At 39.2% G+C, this 16,279-nt stretch overlaps 1 protein-coding gene across 1 annotated transcript; it reads left to right on the forward strand.

The window, feature by feature from the left end:
• The first annotated feature begins 2,272 nt into the window (after window positions 1-2,272).
• On the forward strand, window positions 2,273-13,356 carry LOC139715725 (MICOS complex subunit MIC60-like). Its single transcript, XM_071627274.1, has 8 exons — window positions 2,273-2,325; window positions 4,694-4,832; window positions 6,257-6,380; window positions 7,199-7,422; window positions 8,018-8,246; window positions 9,380-9,463; window positions 10,332-10,467; window positions 11,810-13,356. Exons 1-8 carry the CDS (start codon window positions 2,273-2,275, stop codon window positions 12,213-12,215), a joined length of 1,395 nt encoding a protein of 464 aa, XP_071483375.1. The 3' UTR covers window positions 12,216-13,356.
• Window positions 13,357-16,279: the final 2,923 nt, after the last annotated feature.

The following is a 16,279-nucleotide window of genomic DNA, read 5'->3' on the forward strand; positions in this document are numbered from 1 at the left end:
TCCAAGAAGCACTGTGTGATTTATCGTAGACATCGTCGCTTCCGGGTGTCACGCATGCGTCCAGTTCCTATACCATTCATTTGTTTTCTTTGTCTTATTTTCCGTTGTTACTCCTTTTTTTTCTTTTTTTTTGTGGCTATAATTCAGGTTTTAAAGAGTTGAAAGTTTCTGAATTTTACTGATTTGCGGTCTCTAGAGTCATGGTTACAGGTACAAGGCTTCAATGTGCCGATCAAATGATGGAAAGCGAAGAAATCTTCAACAAAAAATACCCCTCGATAAAGGCAGGACGTGACCTGAGTGCACATGCAGCCAAAAACGGGGGCACGTTTGTCCCCTCAGCTATCCCATTATAAAGAAAACCACTGCTCTCTGCACGGCAAGTAGGTATTGGTGATACCGATAAATTTCCGCTTTGTTGTATTGCAATTAATAACGTATTTTGATATTACGAACTACAAAGTTATCTGTATTGGAAATATTGTAAACTATGAATATTTCATGATGAAAACGCTTTGAGTATTTTATAATTTCACTTTTCACTGAGACAAATGTCTCTGTAGGCCTTTATTGCTATCAGCATGATACGATCATTTGGCAAATATGTGTAAACAGAATGAGAAAACAGTGAGTTCTTTTCTTTTAATGGTACAGGTATATATTGCTACTTCATATCAAAATACAGTTATTGGTTACAGTTAAGAAAGTTGTCTCTCTTGCATTTCTTCTTTTGAATCTGTTTTGTTTTGTTTGTTTTTGGTTTGTTTGTCTGTTTGTTTGTTTGTTTATAACGGCAGCCCGTGTGTTGAAGAGCTATACATAATCGTTGCTGTTTGGGCAAAACTTCAGTTTCTGTGTGACAACCTTTTTACGGGTATGATATACATTTCACAGATAGGGTATGGATTTTATTTATGTGGATTGTTTAGATGTGTGTGTGTGTGTGTGTTTGTGTGTGTGTGTGTGTGTGCGCGCGCACTTTGGTAACTGCAAATTGATAGATCTTTTTTGTTTCATTATTTTGTGTGAGGTTTTCAGGGATATTTCCCCATGTGCCCCAAACACACACACACACACACACACACACACACACACATACACATGTATTGTAACAAGGGATAATGAAAAATGTGTTATGCTATGTTATGTTATGTTTTGTTACGTTATGTTATGTTTTATAAACACATAACTACAGTATGATACTATTTAAAGGCAATCTATTAAAGCTCATCCAGCGTTAATTCTTTCAGCCGTTTGGATGGCGGCAGTACCAAAAACAGATTACAAACCGTAGGCCCCCGCCTCCTCCCCCCCCCCCCCCCCCCCCAGAAAAAAAAAATACAACGGCACCTTCCGCAACGATAAAAGACAGGGAATCAATAAAAATGCAATTTCAGGGTATGAAACTTTAACTCATTTATTGAACTTACATCTCTATAGAGGTTGTGAACTAATTTTCATGTTGCTGGAAATGCAACACGGAGCTGACCAATCACACAGTTTCAGCTTCCGTTGCTATCACAACAAAGGTTTGTTTTGGGAAAGACAATGGGTGATGATCGATTCACGGTGCCCATCGCGGAAGTGTCCATCTTCTCCGGACATTGAACAAAGGGATCGGAGATCTCACTATGGACAGGTCGGGGTGTCTGAAATCTATTGTACCTGTACCACCTACTTTCTATGTGCCGAATTCTATAGGGGTTTGGTTGGTATTACATTCTATACCCCATGGCGCTCTTCCCGCGGCCCTTTGGTGGGTTTGGCCGCGGCCTTTTCAGTCATAATCTCGCAGCCCTTTTGATCATTTTGCAGCAGCCCTTTGCACTCTTGAGATCACGCTTTCCTAGAATCGTTTGGTAGCAGCCTTCTCGATCACCATCTTTCGGCTGCAGCCTCTGACTGCCCGACATATTATGTTGACATAGGACTTCGATGAAAACAACTGCTAATATTTCCTTTCTTCCTGGATTATATATAACTAGATGAATAGATATATAAATAAATAGATAAACACATAAATAAATAAGTAAGTAAATAGAAAATAATAAATACATAACTACTAAATAGCACATAGATTCATAAATTTATAAATACTTGACTAGTACATTTCAACATTCTATAATAGTCACGCAATATACATCTGTTCGTTTAGTAGCTGACCGAGAGAGTCGGATTCAAATCTCAGAAGATGCTAAGCATGCAGCATAAAATATACAGACTACATACCGGTATTATGACCTCGCTGAGACATGCTGATTTCCATGTGTAAATGTTTGCAAGGCGAAATCTAAATAGTGCCTGCATCCGTCACGTCCAATGCAGGTATGTTTGCTGTTGTTGTTCATTTTCTACATCCGCAGTATATTTTTAGCCTCTTGTAATGAGTTCGTACATACATGTACTTGCAAGTATGTACGAAATCATTATAAGATTAATTTTGTGTGCATGTACACAAAATATAGCCACTTTGCCATAAAAACGATAAAAAAAAAAACGACTGGTAACGCCATTCTATAGTGTGTATCCATACACGCGTGCGTGACGAGGATATATGGATGTTTGATAATAAACTGCCGTGTTGATATCCAAAGTCGAATGATAGTTTGACAGCTGGTATGGACTTGAAATTATCTTCTGACATTGGGTGTTTTAAGAGCGCATGATTGACGTTTTAACTGTTCAAAAGAAATATTGATCAGTTGATTGAAATCATTTCCGTGCAGGCCCAAACTCCCCGAATTCTATGCGTCATTACTGTCACCCCTGGTTGCATGTGCTTGTAATACATAAATCACTGATAACAGCAAAAGGAATAAAAAATAAGAATGAAGTAACAAACAAACACACAAAGACACACACACATACACACATTTACGACAAATAGATTAAAATGTCTAATGTCAAACAATTATAAAAAACCCTGCTTGAAATATACTCCATGTTTGTGGCAATAAAGATCGAAAATATACCTCATTATTATTTAGAAGATAAGATACACTGTACAAACATTTAAAGCATATTGATAAATCACATGCTTTATTAAGTTTCATCTTCCTGATATGGGCCATTTGAACCTGCATTCAGTATGCAAATTGTAGAGGTGAGACGAACCTATGAGATGACAGCAATATCATTTTCTGTTTTGTACTCCCTTCACGGTTCACAACTCTACACTACACACTACTATCACTCTGTGTGTAGAGTTCTATTAGACGCTGCCACGAGAGGGCGTTGTTCTAAACAAGTTGTTCGTCACAACAAGGAGTTTGTTATTCATAAAAGGGTTTGCAGAACCCGAGCGGCGTTTTGAAAGGAAAAGCCGTAGAGCGGGCCACTGCGGGAATACGCTTGAGTACCCCGGCGCATTAACGGGCTTTTCAAAGCGCCGCTCAAAGGACCGCTGAACGGCGGCGCCGCTGTTTTCCTGCACAATGTAATCTGCCAAGGCGCCTTAGTCCATCCATTGCACTCCTTGGAAGAAGGAATGGGGGAATCTTTGTAGTGACTTTGTGAGCCTAAAAAACAACATTATTTAACCTTGTGGCAGCATGCTGAATTGGCAAGATATTTGCAAGTACTAGCAGATCTCTGAAATTGAAAACACACTAAAAAATTTTGTTTGGAGAAAGAGAAAGAGAGAAAAAGCTCTCTTTGGTTGGCCTGGTTTAGATAATTTTGGTATGAAAATGTAGGATAAATGCTAGTGGGAAGTTAAGGAATGAAGGCAGATGATTTGTGTACAGGGATGTGTGGCTTCCCTGAAGCATCCTAGAGTTTCACATAGGGCTTCACATGTTTTGCCTTACATAGCAAAATTAAAACAGAGACAATTTATATATGTGACCTTGCACCTCAAAACGAACATAAAGTTGCTCACACTGATATTGCGTGAGGACTGAAAATAAGTGAAATGGGTCAACCTAGCCGAACTTTACTTTTTCATATTTTCTGAAAGAGCGGGTCTTCTTTTACATTATGCTAAAATTTGGTATCATAAAACGGGCAGGAAAGTGTGTTTTTTTAGCAGTTTATCTCGAACATTTTTGGTAGAATAGTGTGATTCGGTGTGTCTTTAGAATCCCTTTTTCATTTCTGAAAAACCTTGTCCACACTCTTCACTTTCAACTCTAATAACTTTTGAGAGGATGGTGCTACTGCTTTGAAAGTTGACATTAACTATGGACAGAATGTGTTAATGAGGCATGCTTAATTTCAGTGTAATCTAATAATCCCTTCATTGTTGTTACTCTGGTGGTTTACTTCCTGTGTTTTGTCCCATTTATCGCACAGCCAGCACGGTTTGGTAAAGATTAAGCGCTTGAATAGACACTGTACTTCAGAGCCTCTTTTCTCAGTTCACACTTTTCCTGAGTTTGTGCTTTCTTTCCAATATTTGGATAGGTTAGGAGAGTCCATTTGATTTGAGTTATACATCATTTTAAAGCTTAAAGTCTGTTTTTTCAGAATATGTTCTTAACTAAAAATTCATGTCTGGCGACTTTTTATTTGTTTTGAGGTGCAGGGTCACATATGTGGAGGCACCGCTTCGCTAGAGAAAGCATTTGAATGTCGATAATCACTTGGTGGGGAGCTTCACATGCCTGTCCTTGTATGGCAGTCACATGTCGGTCACATGTCATGCAGATGATGAACAAGTGTTGTCCATGTTGTTTCTGTGTATCTCAACCAGGGAGACTCTGGCCAAACTCAAGACAGTCTTGGAGGAGGCTAAGCAGACTAAATCCAAGTTTGGTCCCAGCCCACGTCTCATAGGAGCCCAGGAAAGCCTCAACCAGATGACCTATGACCTTGACTCAGCCACTGCTGAGGTAAAGTAGAGTATTTGCATACGTGTGTAAAAAGAACTCCAAGTTTCACCAAAAAAAAAAAGAAGAAAATCTTCTTGGGAAGACATTATTAAGTGGAAATATTTTGTGGTGTGGAAATTTTCGTGCAACTTGAAACTAATTTGAAAATAAAAGCATGTGAATATTTTTGCCTGTCATGTGTACCGCTATGTAATGTTTTGATTCTGTGGAATTAGAAACATGCCAAATTCATTTTACTCACCCGAGCACGAAAATATCTAAATTCACAGTAGATTGCAAACTATCGTCAACTGGAGGTATATTCTTGCAACATGACATTATATGTGAATCTTACTGTATGGTATAAAGCAGAAAGTGAATTTCATGCTAGTCAGATGCACTGATAGAGTGTCTTCTAGTACCCTAGCTATGACATTCTATGCTCTTAACTCTTTATGTGCCATGTTCGCATGCCCGACTTGGTCAACAGCATGCCACATTTGCATACTTTGCTCATAATGCACAAACCCCCAAACCAATGGATAAATAGCCAAATGCCACAGTACAATGAAAGCTTGAACACAGTTCCATTCCTCAAACATGTAACTTGCCTTACCTTGTGTTTGAATAGGTAGTGGTGTTCCATATTAAGGGTTTTTTAGTAAATTCTAATTTTATGTCATGCTTGTGTCTGCAAAGTCATGCCTTCCAGACGTTGACAAAAGAACATAGCTACTGTCTAGTTGCATGAAATATAATCAAAGCTTTGTCATAAAACTTAGATTGCATCAAAGCATAGAATTTTCTCTCCAACTTTGCTCATAGTATGTGTAGCAAAAAATTTGTATAAAGACTTACAAGGCCTTGAAAAACAGAATGTTTAAAAAAAAAAGAACAAAAAGCTTGTGATGCGGCTTCAGGATAATGTGGCACACAGGTTTATCAGTGATAGAATTGTACCTGTGGTGTAATATAAGTCATGTGACGCATCTGAATCAAGTATGGATTCCATCTTCTTCTTTTTTTTTTCATTTGGCGCACAAGTGCCTGGGGGACGTAACTGGCTAACGTGTTGCCACCTGGTACTACAATGGACTTCCGTTAAAACGAAGTCCTCGTGACCGGCAGATATCTTTCTTTACATCGAAATTTTGTTTTAAGCAAACAAATAAACTATAAAAATATGTAGAGCCAATGATTTTGCGGCCTGAAGTTTTATTTCGTTGTAACCGTAATTTTGTCATAACCGTGTTCGTTATAACGGGAGTGCACTGTAACCTCAAGAGGTTGGCTTTGTCTCTCACTTTCCATTGTATGAATAGGATGAACCAATCTTCTGGTTTCCAAGTAGGTTTAGACAGTCGTTAGATGGTAGATGTTCAGCTTTTCAAATGTTATCAGCAGGATTCAAAAGTCTGTAACGACTGGGCATTCTTTTCATGAAGGTGGTGAAGGCACAGAGTGAGGCCCTCATACTCAAGAAGTTCCATGAGCTGATCGAGAAGGGACGGGAGGATTTCAAGAAGGAGCTGCAGAGTTTGATGCCTGAGGTGCAGATTGGCCAAAAAGGTGAGATTTGCTATCATTGCCGTCGTCTTTGACATATCAGGAAACGAAAATCTACCCCCAAGGGAAAGCTGTTTAAAAGAAATAGATGGAATCAAAACAAGAAAAAAAGTTGAAGTTTGAAGAAAACTGCACTAGTTTTCTGAATCTTCTGTTTCTTTTCAATAACCTTAGGTGGCGTACAACTGAGATATCAAAATATGTTCCTTATCTTTTGACTTTGTTGTTACTGTATGGATTTATTTTTCAGTGATGCACATGCCGAGAAAAAAGGTTTTCAATTCCTCAAAGTATTCAGCTGCCATTGTCTTAGAGGATGTGTGAGATAATGTCCTTGATATCTTAGGAAGTAACATGATGCCCCTAACATATCTTGAAGAGAGTGTTGCATTGGATGTGGATTTTTTGGCAATTCGATGGTAGTATTACAGGTATTCCATGCACAAAGCAAGTAAGAAGTCTTGGAGTCTGTGAATGAATGTTTATCCAACAGTAGAGAAAGCGGTGTTTTTTGGTATGACAGTCTTGTATGGTCAATATTATCTGTAGCAGGCTGGAAAAAAATCCTACCATATCTACAGGGCATACAGTTTGTCATTTAATGTGTGGGATAAATTTCTGTGGTATGCTTTTGATATATTACAGAGACATTAAAATGGCCTTGTTGTATGAACTATTACTTTACTACCTATGCAAATGTTACTATTCTGTTGATTATTGCTTAGGTGATGTTTTGAATTCATGTTCATAATATCAGTTACGTAAGAGATGTTTTGTTGAGATTGTGACTGTGAATGAATTGCTTTGGACGTCACTCAAAGGCAAGAAGCTTACAGAGGAGGAACTGAATTCCCTCATCGCTCATGCCCACCGTCGTGTCTACCAGCTCCAGAGGGCTCTAGCCGAGCAGCAGGCCATGGAGCAGCAGCGGCTGGCTGAGGCTGTGGCCAAGGCCCATGAGGCTGACCAGGAAGTAGTCAAGTCCAAAATTCTAGTGGAGCTGGAGAGGCAAGCTGCTGACCTAGCTGTGCTCTACAGGAAGAAGGTACACATGGTGTCTGTACTTCGAAAGGGGTTTAGGTGGATAAGATAGATTTATGCAGTTCTTTTAGATTATGTGCCTCCAGCTTAAAAACAAAGAGAAGCTGGGTCATATGTGAAAACACAATTTTTGACTTGTGTGTAATTGCTTTTATCCTCCCCAGAAGGAACTCCTCTTCTTCAATGCACTGACTTATTTTGTGCATTGTGTGGTTTGGGAGGTCCACTTGCACCACTCAGAATTATCACTTGACCTTCAGAACACTCAATGTACAGATTAGATATGTGTAATGAAAAAGCTATTGATGGTGATGAGGTTTTAGTTTGGTAGACAAATCGTACTTTGAAACAATATGTAAATGTGTCATTTCAAAATGGATGACAGTATGATATGAAATTGCCCTTTCCCCATTCTCTCTTCCCCACCCCTCTTTTACTTGATCAATCATTCTTCCCAACCTTGTACCCCATCCTCCTCACCTTCCTTCCCCCATCCCCCCATCTTTTTCTCCCGTATCTCCTTCCTCCACCCTTATTCCTTCACCCTCATTCCCTCACCGTCCTTCCCCTATCATCTGTCCTCGGTGCCATTCTACCAGGAGGAGGACCTTTTGAGTCAGGCGGAGCAGGAACTGCGGCTCCAGCTGAGGCGGCAGGCAGCAGCCCACAGCGACCATCTCTCAGACGTGTTGCAGCAGCAGCAGGGGGATTTTGACAAGCTGCTTCAGGTGCAGGAGTCAGCAGTGAGAGACCAAGAGCGAGATAACTACCACCAGCAGCTGACTGGAGCCATGGCCAAGCTGAGAGGGGTGGAAGCTGCGATTGATGGTGAGTTTTCACCCTGTATATTCCTTGCATCATCCAGCCATCATTAATTCCTTATTTAGATCCTTGACCGTTTAGCAGACCTCAAGTGCTATCAAATTTATAGCACAACCTGCATTACGAGTTGTCGTGTGGAATGTTGAGTGTAACAACTGCTTCTCAGTAGGCTGCTGCTGTGGCAGTAAGAATTAATCAACTTAAAGGATTCGCTGAGTTAAAGGGTGTGTACAGTTCTAGTCAAAGTGAGGATTTAGCTTTTAGCGTTTTGCGAGATATTCAGAAACCACTCTATGAGATGTCAAAGAGCATGCAATTCTAAGGGGCATCAAAAGTTTATTTGATGAAAATCGGTTTTGATATGGCTGAGATATCCAAAAACAAGGTGAAACAAAGAGATCCTAAAAGGCGTGGCCTGTCGCCTTTTATTATTATCACTTTTTTGGATATCTGAGCCATTTGAAAACCAATTTTCATCAAATGAATGTTGAATCCTTCTTAGAATTACATGCTCTTTCATATTTTATAAGAGGTTTCTCATTATCTCACTTAGGAATGTTCAAAAAATGAATCCCCACCTCAACCAGTACTGTACAGTCCCTTTAAGATGTCACTAGTTAGACAGTAATGTTTCGAAGTAAAGATTGCCACTGTGTATTGCAATCTCGGGGCATACCCGATCATGGTTGCTACATGATGTTTTATAACATGTTACATTGATTACAATATAATATCAAGCCATAGCAGAATTCATTGCACTAGAGTGATTCACATGCACAGATTGTTAGCTGCGGGAGCATACCCTATCATGTAGTTATACTAGGTGATGCTTTACCAGTTATATAATTAATTACATTTATCAAGATATATTGGGCCATAGCAATATCCATTTTACTAGAGTGAATTGTATGAGTAACTTGTTAGCTGCATGCGATTCCCCATTAATGCGAGGGTACTAAATACTACACAATGTAAGTCTGAAATCTGAATCTGAACATTCAGGGTATCATTTCGTAAAAAGATGCTATGTCAGCCAATAAGGAAGCAGGATTCTTGTCAATACCGAGGTATACTTGCCATTAGAAAAAATAAAGTTTGGGTGTACGTTCATCTTTTTCCTCCTATTATTCTCTACACAGGAAGAGCAGGACTTGAGATGCAGAACCGTAAGGCCCAGGAGCTCTGGTTGGCTTGTGAAACCCTCAAGCGAACTCTTGTAACAGGTAACCTTATCTATGGGCATGCATTGTGAGTTATACAGGGAGCAACCTGCAGAACAATGGGAGGTGGCATCTCTTTCAAGTTTTACTGACTTTGATAACATACTCATTATGATCTACAAAGGCAATATCATATTCAAATCATTCTGAGTATGTGATGTAATATTGTAGTAAATGGTAACTTTTTTATGTATTTCCCCATACTTTGTGTAAAGTTTCCAAAGGAGACCTGGAGACTCGAGAGTGATGTCAATAGCATTGCAAGCTGATAAGGATTGGTCACTCAGTTTATGTCAGCACTGGCCAAACAGAGTGTCCAGCTATACGATGCAAGATTGACATCACCTACTTTGTTGTCTATGCTGCAATGTGGCCGCAACCACAAAGTCATGTCATAGAAATGCTCATCAGGGACTTTCTGATTTCATTGTTAGTAGTTTCTCCCCATTCTAAGGTGTGCATGAAAGTTAAATTTGTGCCATATCATTTCCATAACCTACCACAGAAGGGGTCACACCGCCAGCCACCAGATCAACACAGATTTGGGGGAAAAAAATGGAGTCGAAGTTGAGATGCCATGAATTGTGCAAGAGATTAGGCATTTAGACACAATAGGTCAATTCAAAACACCATAGTAAAATGCTTCATGAAACCACAAAGTTAAGTTTCAAATGTGCCCAGCCTGTGAAATTCAAACAGAAGGTTGTTATGATATGAGACCATACATTTTGAACAAATGTTTATTTAATTTTTAAGCAGAATGATCTCATATCACAATGTTGTCATTTTTTTTTTCTTTAAATGCTCCAATATCACAAGGGCACAAGGTGTAAAGGATGGTAATGAAGCATTATTTTGATATTTGATACAGGTAATACTGAGGAAGAATCTTGGGAGGGAAGGCTGAAACCTCTGACTAGTGAGATCGGTGCAATCCAAGAAGCCTCGCCCAACAACAAATTTGTTAACTCTGTCATCCAAACAATACCGGAGGAGGCCCTCACAAGGTGAGTAGTGGAGCAAGGTAATTGTGACATGTGTACAGATGCCTTTAGAGCAATATCTGACTGCTGTTGCCCTATCTAGGGCAATATAAGTTGAGATGTAGGCAAAGACATGTTTGGTGGAACTTGGAGTTTGCTCTTTTAGCCAACAAGTGTCCTGTAAGATTAAAAAAACAACAACTAATATTTCATATTATTTGGGGAGAAAAAATGAATGAATTAACTGGAAACACTAAGCAGGTCTCCTTAGAGCAAAGTGTGTCGTTCAATATATGGTAGTAGTTCTCTGAAATTGGGGGATGAGCAGTCTGTGCTCAGTCACTGACTTGATACTCTTTGTTTGAAATCAAGTATCACTCATGTTTGTAGTTTTCATGTAGACCTGTTTACAGAAGGCATTGATGTGGTTCAGAGCTGATATCTTGTAGCATTCTTTTTCCACACTTACATTCCCCTGACACCTCTCTGTTTTTGAAGTGAAAGTATGATACTAATCTGGAAGTATACTGTAAGAGTGGAAATTTTTGCAGTGTAGAAATGTTCAAGTATTTTGCATGACCAGAACTAGCATGAAAATAAGAGTGTGCAAATATGTATGCTTGCTATGTTAACACAAATTACTGTATATTTCGCGAGGTTTTTATTTTTGTGAATTTTGCGAGTCAGGTGCTATTCGCGAAATTAAAGACACACGAAAATATTGGCTCTGATCCCCATGTGAATGTGACGTATGTGTGTACACTTCTTCGTTCAGTACAGGACTCCACGATCAAGAATTTAACCACTTGCGAAATCATCGGGAATTCCCGATTCGCGAAAGTTTAGACTCGTGAAATATATGGCGTATACAGTACTATGTAATGTATTCATGTGGAATTAAAAAACATATTGCTCAGCCAAGTGTGAAAAATTATTTGCACAAAAATACCCACTTTTATAGTAGATGTAGAATTCCTTGATTGTATTTCATTAGAAGCGGCATAATAAATATATTGTTCTGGATATGCTGTGTGTTTTCCTTCAATCTAAACAAAAGGAGATTAAAATGGACATTGTATCTACAGAAATTACCAAAAAGAGGCTTACATGACTGATAAGTGACTGGTAATTTTGTCATTTTGCATTTCAAGAATCTCCATCTTTTGAGAAATGGGAAATGGTGCATGCGTGGAGAATAATTCTTGTATTTGGCAGTAAAATCTAGGTTCATTTCTCGCCACCCTGTTGCTTTGTTAGCTCTCCAAAAACTGCATGACAAACTAGTGATTGCTAGGACAGTAGGAGACACTCAACTTTATGGTTGCATCATACTAAATACACACTGCTCATTTCTTTAATGATACAGGGGAGTGTTCACAGAAGACTCGCTTCGACAAAGATGGGACCACACCCAACGTGTCTGCCGCCGTGTTGCCATGATGGATGCCGTCGGAGGGAACATGTTCTCCTACTTTCTATCTTACTTCCAGTCCATGCTGGTCCTCAACGACCCCCTGCCACCCAACCCCGAGGAGACGGTTGACCCAGCAACGCTGGACACATTCAAGCTAGTGGCCTACACCTCCTACCACTTGGAGAACAGCAATCTTGAGCAGGCACTGAGGTACGCCAACCAGCTCACCGGGATGCCACGCAGTGTGGCAGAAGACTGGCTGAGAGAAGCTCGGTTGCTATTGGAAACCAGCCAGGCTGCATCTGTTCTATCATCGCATGCATCCGCTGCCGGGCTTGGGGGGCTCCACTTTCACTGACCGGTAGGAAAGGAGGGTGTGGGTCAAAAAATATTAACAAACAGCAGTGACCGTCATCATATGGCTGGGCTTCTGCATGTGGGTAACAAAATGCACTGAAAGTGTCATTTTCTAGGAACCTTACTGCAGTCTATTGCACCAAAGCAATGTACTTGTATTCTGCATGGTCATTGCTTATTCTGAAGCCTGGAGGTTGCTGCTGGTAATATTCAAAATATGTGACATTGGTGAATATGGATGTATAAATATTCATTGTTCTCTTAACAGAGCTTGATTAAGCTCTTTTGTTGAGCATCAATCCTGAAAGAAGGGAAGGAAAGCTGTAAAAGATCATATTTATGCCCTCCTTTTACACCTCCGTCTTGTGATACACATGACCTAGGCCTTTTGATTGAATGAATAAGAAATAGCAATTATAAACATGCTGACAGACTAAAAACAATTGATCACTACTGCTTCAAAAAGAAATGCCGCTAAGAATTGCATTCTAATGTGCAAAATGCAGAAGTACCATGTATTGTCTACCAACAAGTTTACATGCCAAATATTTGCTGTGTGTCTACTTGAGGACCATTTATGGATTCCATACAAGCATATCATCGCAATTTTCTTGATTTTAGTGTCTAAACAAAAAAATTACCACATTTTGCAGGACTGATGAATTCAGTTTAGGACCACACAAGTTGGAAAGAAAATTAATAATCAGGTTTTTATGCATGCTTGGTGAATTTGATTTTGCTGCAACTGTGAGTGTGGACAAACCTGTCATTGTTCAGATAACTGCATGTTCAAAAGCTTAATGTTATTCAAACTTGATAAAGGGTTTTGCTTTTGCACTGCAACTTTACACAGCTCATGTGTCTGTGGAGCAGTAGTACATGTATTAGTGTGTTTTTATGTGCTTGCAGCTACATGTCCGTGACTTTTGCCTTTTCAGTTACAAAAAAAATATACTCAGTGATGAGTGTGGCACACTGAACTCATGTGGGAATAAATTGAATTACGATTATGAAAGGAGGAAAGGACAAAATGCTTTTTATCCCAACATCTAAACTTTTTGTTGGAATTCTTCAGAAGAATCCATGTTGGAGGTGGTTGCTGTTTGGTGCTCCTGATGAGGAGGCTATAAATTAATAAAATATATGAGATTCAAAAATTATTCAACATATCTATTTGTGTTTTGCATTATTCTTTGCATACATTCAGCTGCTGTTTTAGATTTATCTTATGTTGATATGTTTTACGGTATAAGTGACAGTGGTGGATGAGCTACAGCAGTCCCGATTGAAAGCCAAGGTAGTTTTTGTGTGGTTGTGTGCCAGTGTGTAAATGAATAATGTCCATAACATTACAACTAGGGTGTACATGTATTTGGTATTAAGAAAATGGCATGGTTCGATGGCTGTGGTGATCGGGTTATTAGGATGTGCTACAGTAGTTGTATATGGTTGTGCTGTTTAAACTAGATATTGGCTGGCATGACAGCAGTAATCCTCGATGACACACACATTAACACACACAGAACAATGCAACTTCATTTGCATTGATTGTTTTGTAGTACACATGCATTGCCTTTCCATGCTATGTCATATCAATCAAACTCAACAGAAAGTTTTAGCAGTTTATGGACAAAATCGTCATAAACACCAACCTGAATAGAAACATACTTGACAGACATTGATATACACATAGTTCCTGTTAGTTGTGGTTCATTATTTTAAAAGTATTGAAAATTGTGAGTCAAAATAACTTTGACTTTTGTGAGAGTGGAACATGAAGTGCTTGCTTCAGTCTAGAGGACTTCAATAAGCCAGTCCGTAGTTCTACTTTGCGCATGAGGAGAAAAAGGTCATTCGTACCAAGACGCATGATGGTTGTTAAATTCACGGAGATAGCATCTGTCATATAATGATTATTCATGCAATCCTTGTAAATTATACTGTTCTTGCCAGTACATCCACCTGACAGCAAACCTTGTATTTGGCAATACATATATGAATAAAATCATGTTGTAATGCATTCAACACAAAACAAAAAAATGGATGCTTCCCCCAGGGTTGTTTGACGGATCATTCTGGTCACCAGGTCTCACTATGCGAGATCATTTTTTGTTTAACACGAATTCCATAAATTGTTACGCTGGGCAAACTTACTGATACGCATTATGTTGCTTTGAATACGAGTGAAGTGCATAACCAACTGAGAAAAAAAGAAAGGTAATTTGTACCATCGTGCACATGAGCTAATTATGAACTGGTTTATTCTTGTGAAGATTTCTGTATCATTATGCAGTGACGGGAGAAAAGGGCCATTGTCAATAAAATGGTATTTTGTGTACGAGTGATGTGTATACGTACTGTGTATAAGCTGTTATTTCGCGAGGATTTAATTTTCACAAATTTCAGGAATCACTGTTGGACTGCAAATTTGACAACACATGAAAATGTTGCTATGTGCCAGGGTTATGGTGCACTTCAGATAGCTTTGGTGTCAGTTCATGAAAACATCTCTAAAATTTTTTTGTGACCTCCTCAATGATGAAAATATCTGTACACAAAAATAACAGCTTATACAGTAAGACAGAGTGTACATGCAGCACGGATGGTGAAGGCTTGGAGCCTGGAGTATTTTTTCTTTTCTTTGTATTTTCTTTTTCAATTCCAGTGTCTGTGTGTCTTAGTTAGGATTTTAGTAGTGATTGTATGTTTCAGTACGACACTTGCTATCTCAAACCTTTATGATTGACACATCTTGTGCATGTGTGTGTGTGTGTGTGTGTGTGTGTTGTATTGTCTGATACAAGGGTCTGCTCATACCAAGGAAAATGTAATGGCCATGACAAGCATGGTATTGTGCAACCAGACTTCCTTGTACAGTATCACGAATCTGCAGTATTTCCTTGTAAGACGTTTCAAAATCCTTGAACAATGAATAGGTGTACTGCTTCAGAGGATTTAGGACATTAACCCTAAAGGGGCCGGGCTTTTTTGGCTATGCTCAGACCGGGGGGGGTGGGTATGCGCGGACGTTGCAAATTTGGTCTCAAAAGTTGCGCGAGACTTGAATGAAGAAAGTCAAGAAGCCTCGCGACGAGGCCTTCTCGCGTTACAGAATTATAGCGCGAATTCCGCCCCCCCCCCCCCCCCCCCGGCCCTTTTAGGGTTAAAAGGAGTTCACTGCCCCTTGTCATCGGTTGGACTCATCGGGGTTAAATGCAGGTAACATGGCAGTGATGTTCCCAGAAAGAAAGGACAACATTTGCGAGCATGAATTATGTAAACGTACAAAATCCTTTTAATAAAAAGCTGCGAAAGTACAAAGACAACTAGAAATGTCGCTACGGCGACTGATGCCTCCGCCATAATGCATGATTCTCCCAATAGGTGTATGGTACAATGTCTTCACAATGTGTGATGACAGTTTCACATAACTGGCAAAATATCGAAATAACAGGTTTATCAGAAATATCTTGAATGTTCACTTTCCACGAACTGGGTTTGCTAGGTACACATATTTGGGGAATTGAAAATTTTTACTTGACTTCTGACCGACCTTTAAGTTTATGCATTGAGTATAATTTTCAAGGTATGAAGAAAGAGTGTACAGTACAAAATATATCTTTTTTTTTCATTCAAACCTAACCTTTGACCCTTAACCTTTGACCTTTAACCTTCTGGCTGGAAACTTCCAAGAGAATCTCCATTAAGTAATACATGTACATATATTAAATTTTAAAACTAATAATGCAATTATTGCATATACTAGTGAATGAGGGAAATAGTAACATTTTGAGGAGTTGACCTTGACCTTTGACCCCGACTATTGACCCATGACCCCTAAATTCCCTAGATAATCCCTGCCAGTCAGTACATGCATATGTACCAAGTTCCATGAAGATACATTGAACCATTTGTGAGAAATGTGATATTGCAACATTTTCACCTAACCTTTGACCTTTTGACCTTTGACCTTATGACATGAAACTCTCTGGAGAATCTTTATGCAGTACTACATGTCTACACTAAGTTTCAAGAAAATAACTGCGGGCATTGCATAGATATGGG

The sequence above is a fragment of the Diadema antillarum genome, unplaced genomic scaffold, assembly GCF_040938485.1.
Source record: "Diadema antillarum isolate AM-2024a unplaced genomic scaffold, OU_Dant_1.0 scf00000054, whole genome shotgun sequence".
NCBI classification, from domain to species: domain Eukaryota; kingdom Metazoa; phylum Echinodermata; class Echinoidea; order Diadematoida; family Diadematidae; genus Diadema; species Diadema antillarum.

Excerpts from the sequence above, each read along its gene's own strand:
- LOC139715725 (XM_071627274.1), top strand. The coding sequence starts at position 2,273 with ATGTTTGCAAGGCGAAATCTAAATAGTGCCTGCATCCGTCACGTCCAA. Across the intron at positions 9,464-10,331 it reads CAAGCGAACTCTTGTAACAG|GTAATACTGAGGAAGAATCT; the intron begins GTAACCTTATCT and ends TATTTGATACAG. Across the intron at positions 10,468-11,809 it reads CCGGAGGAGGCCCTCACAAG|GGGAGTGTTCACAGAAGACT; the intron begins GTGAGTAGTGGA and ends TTAATGATACAG.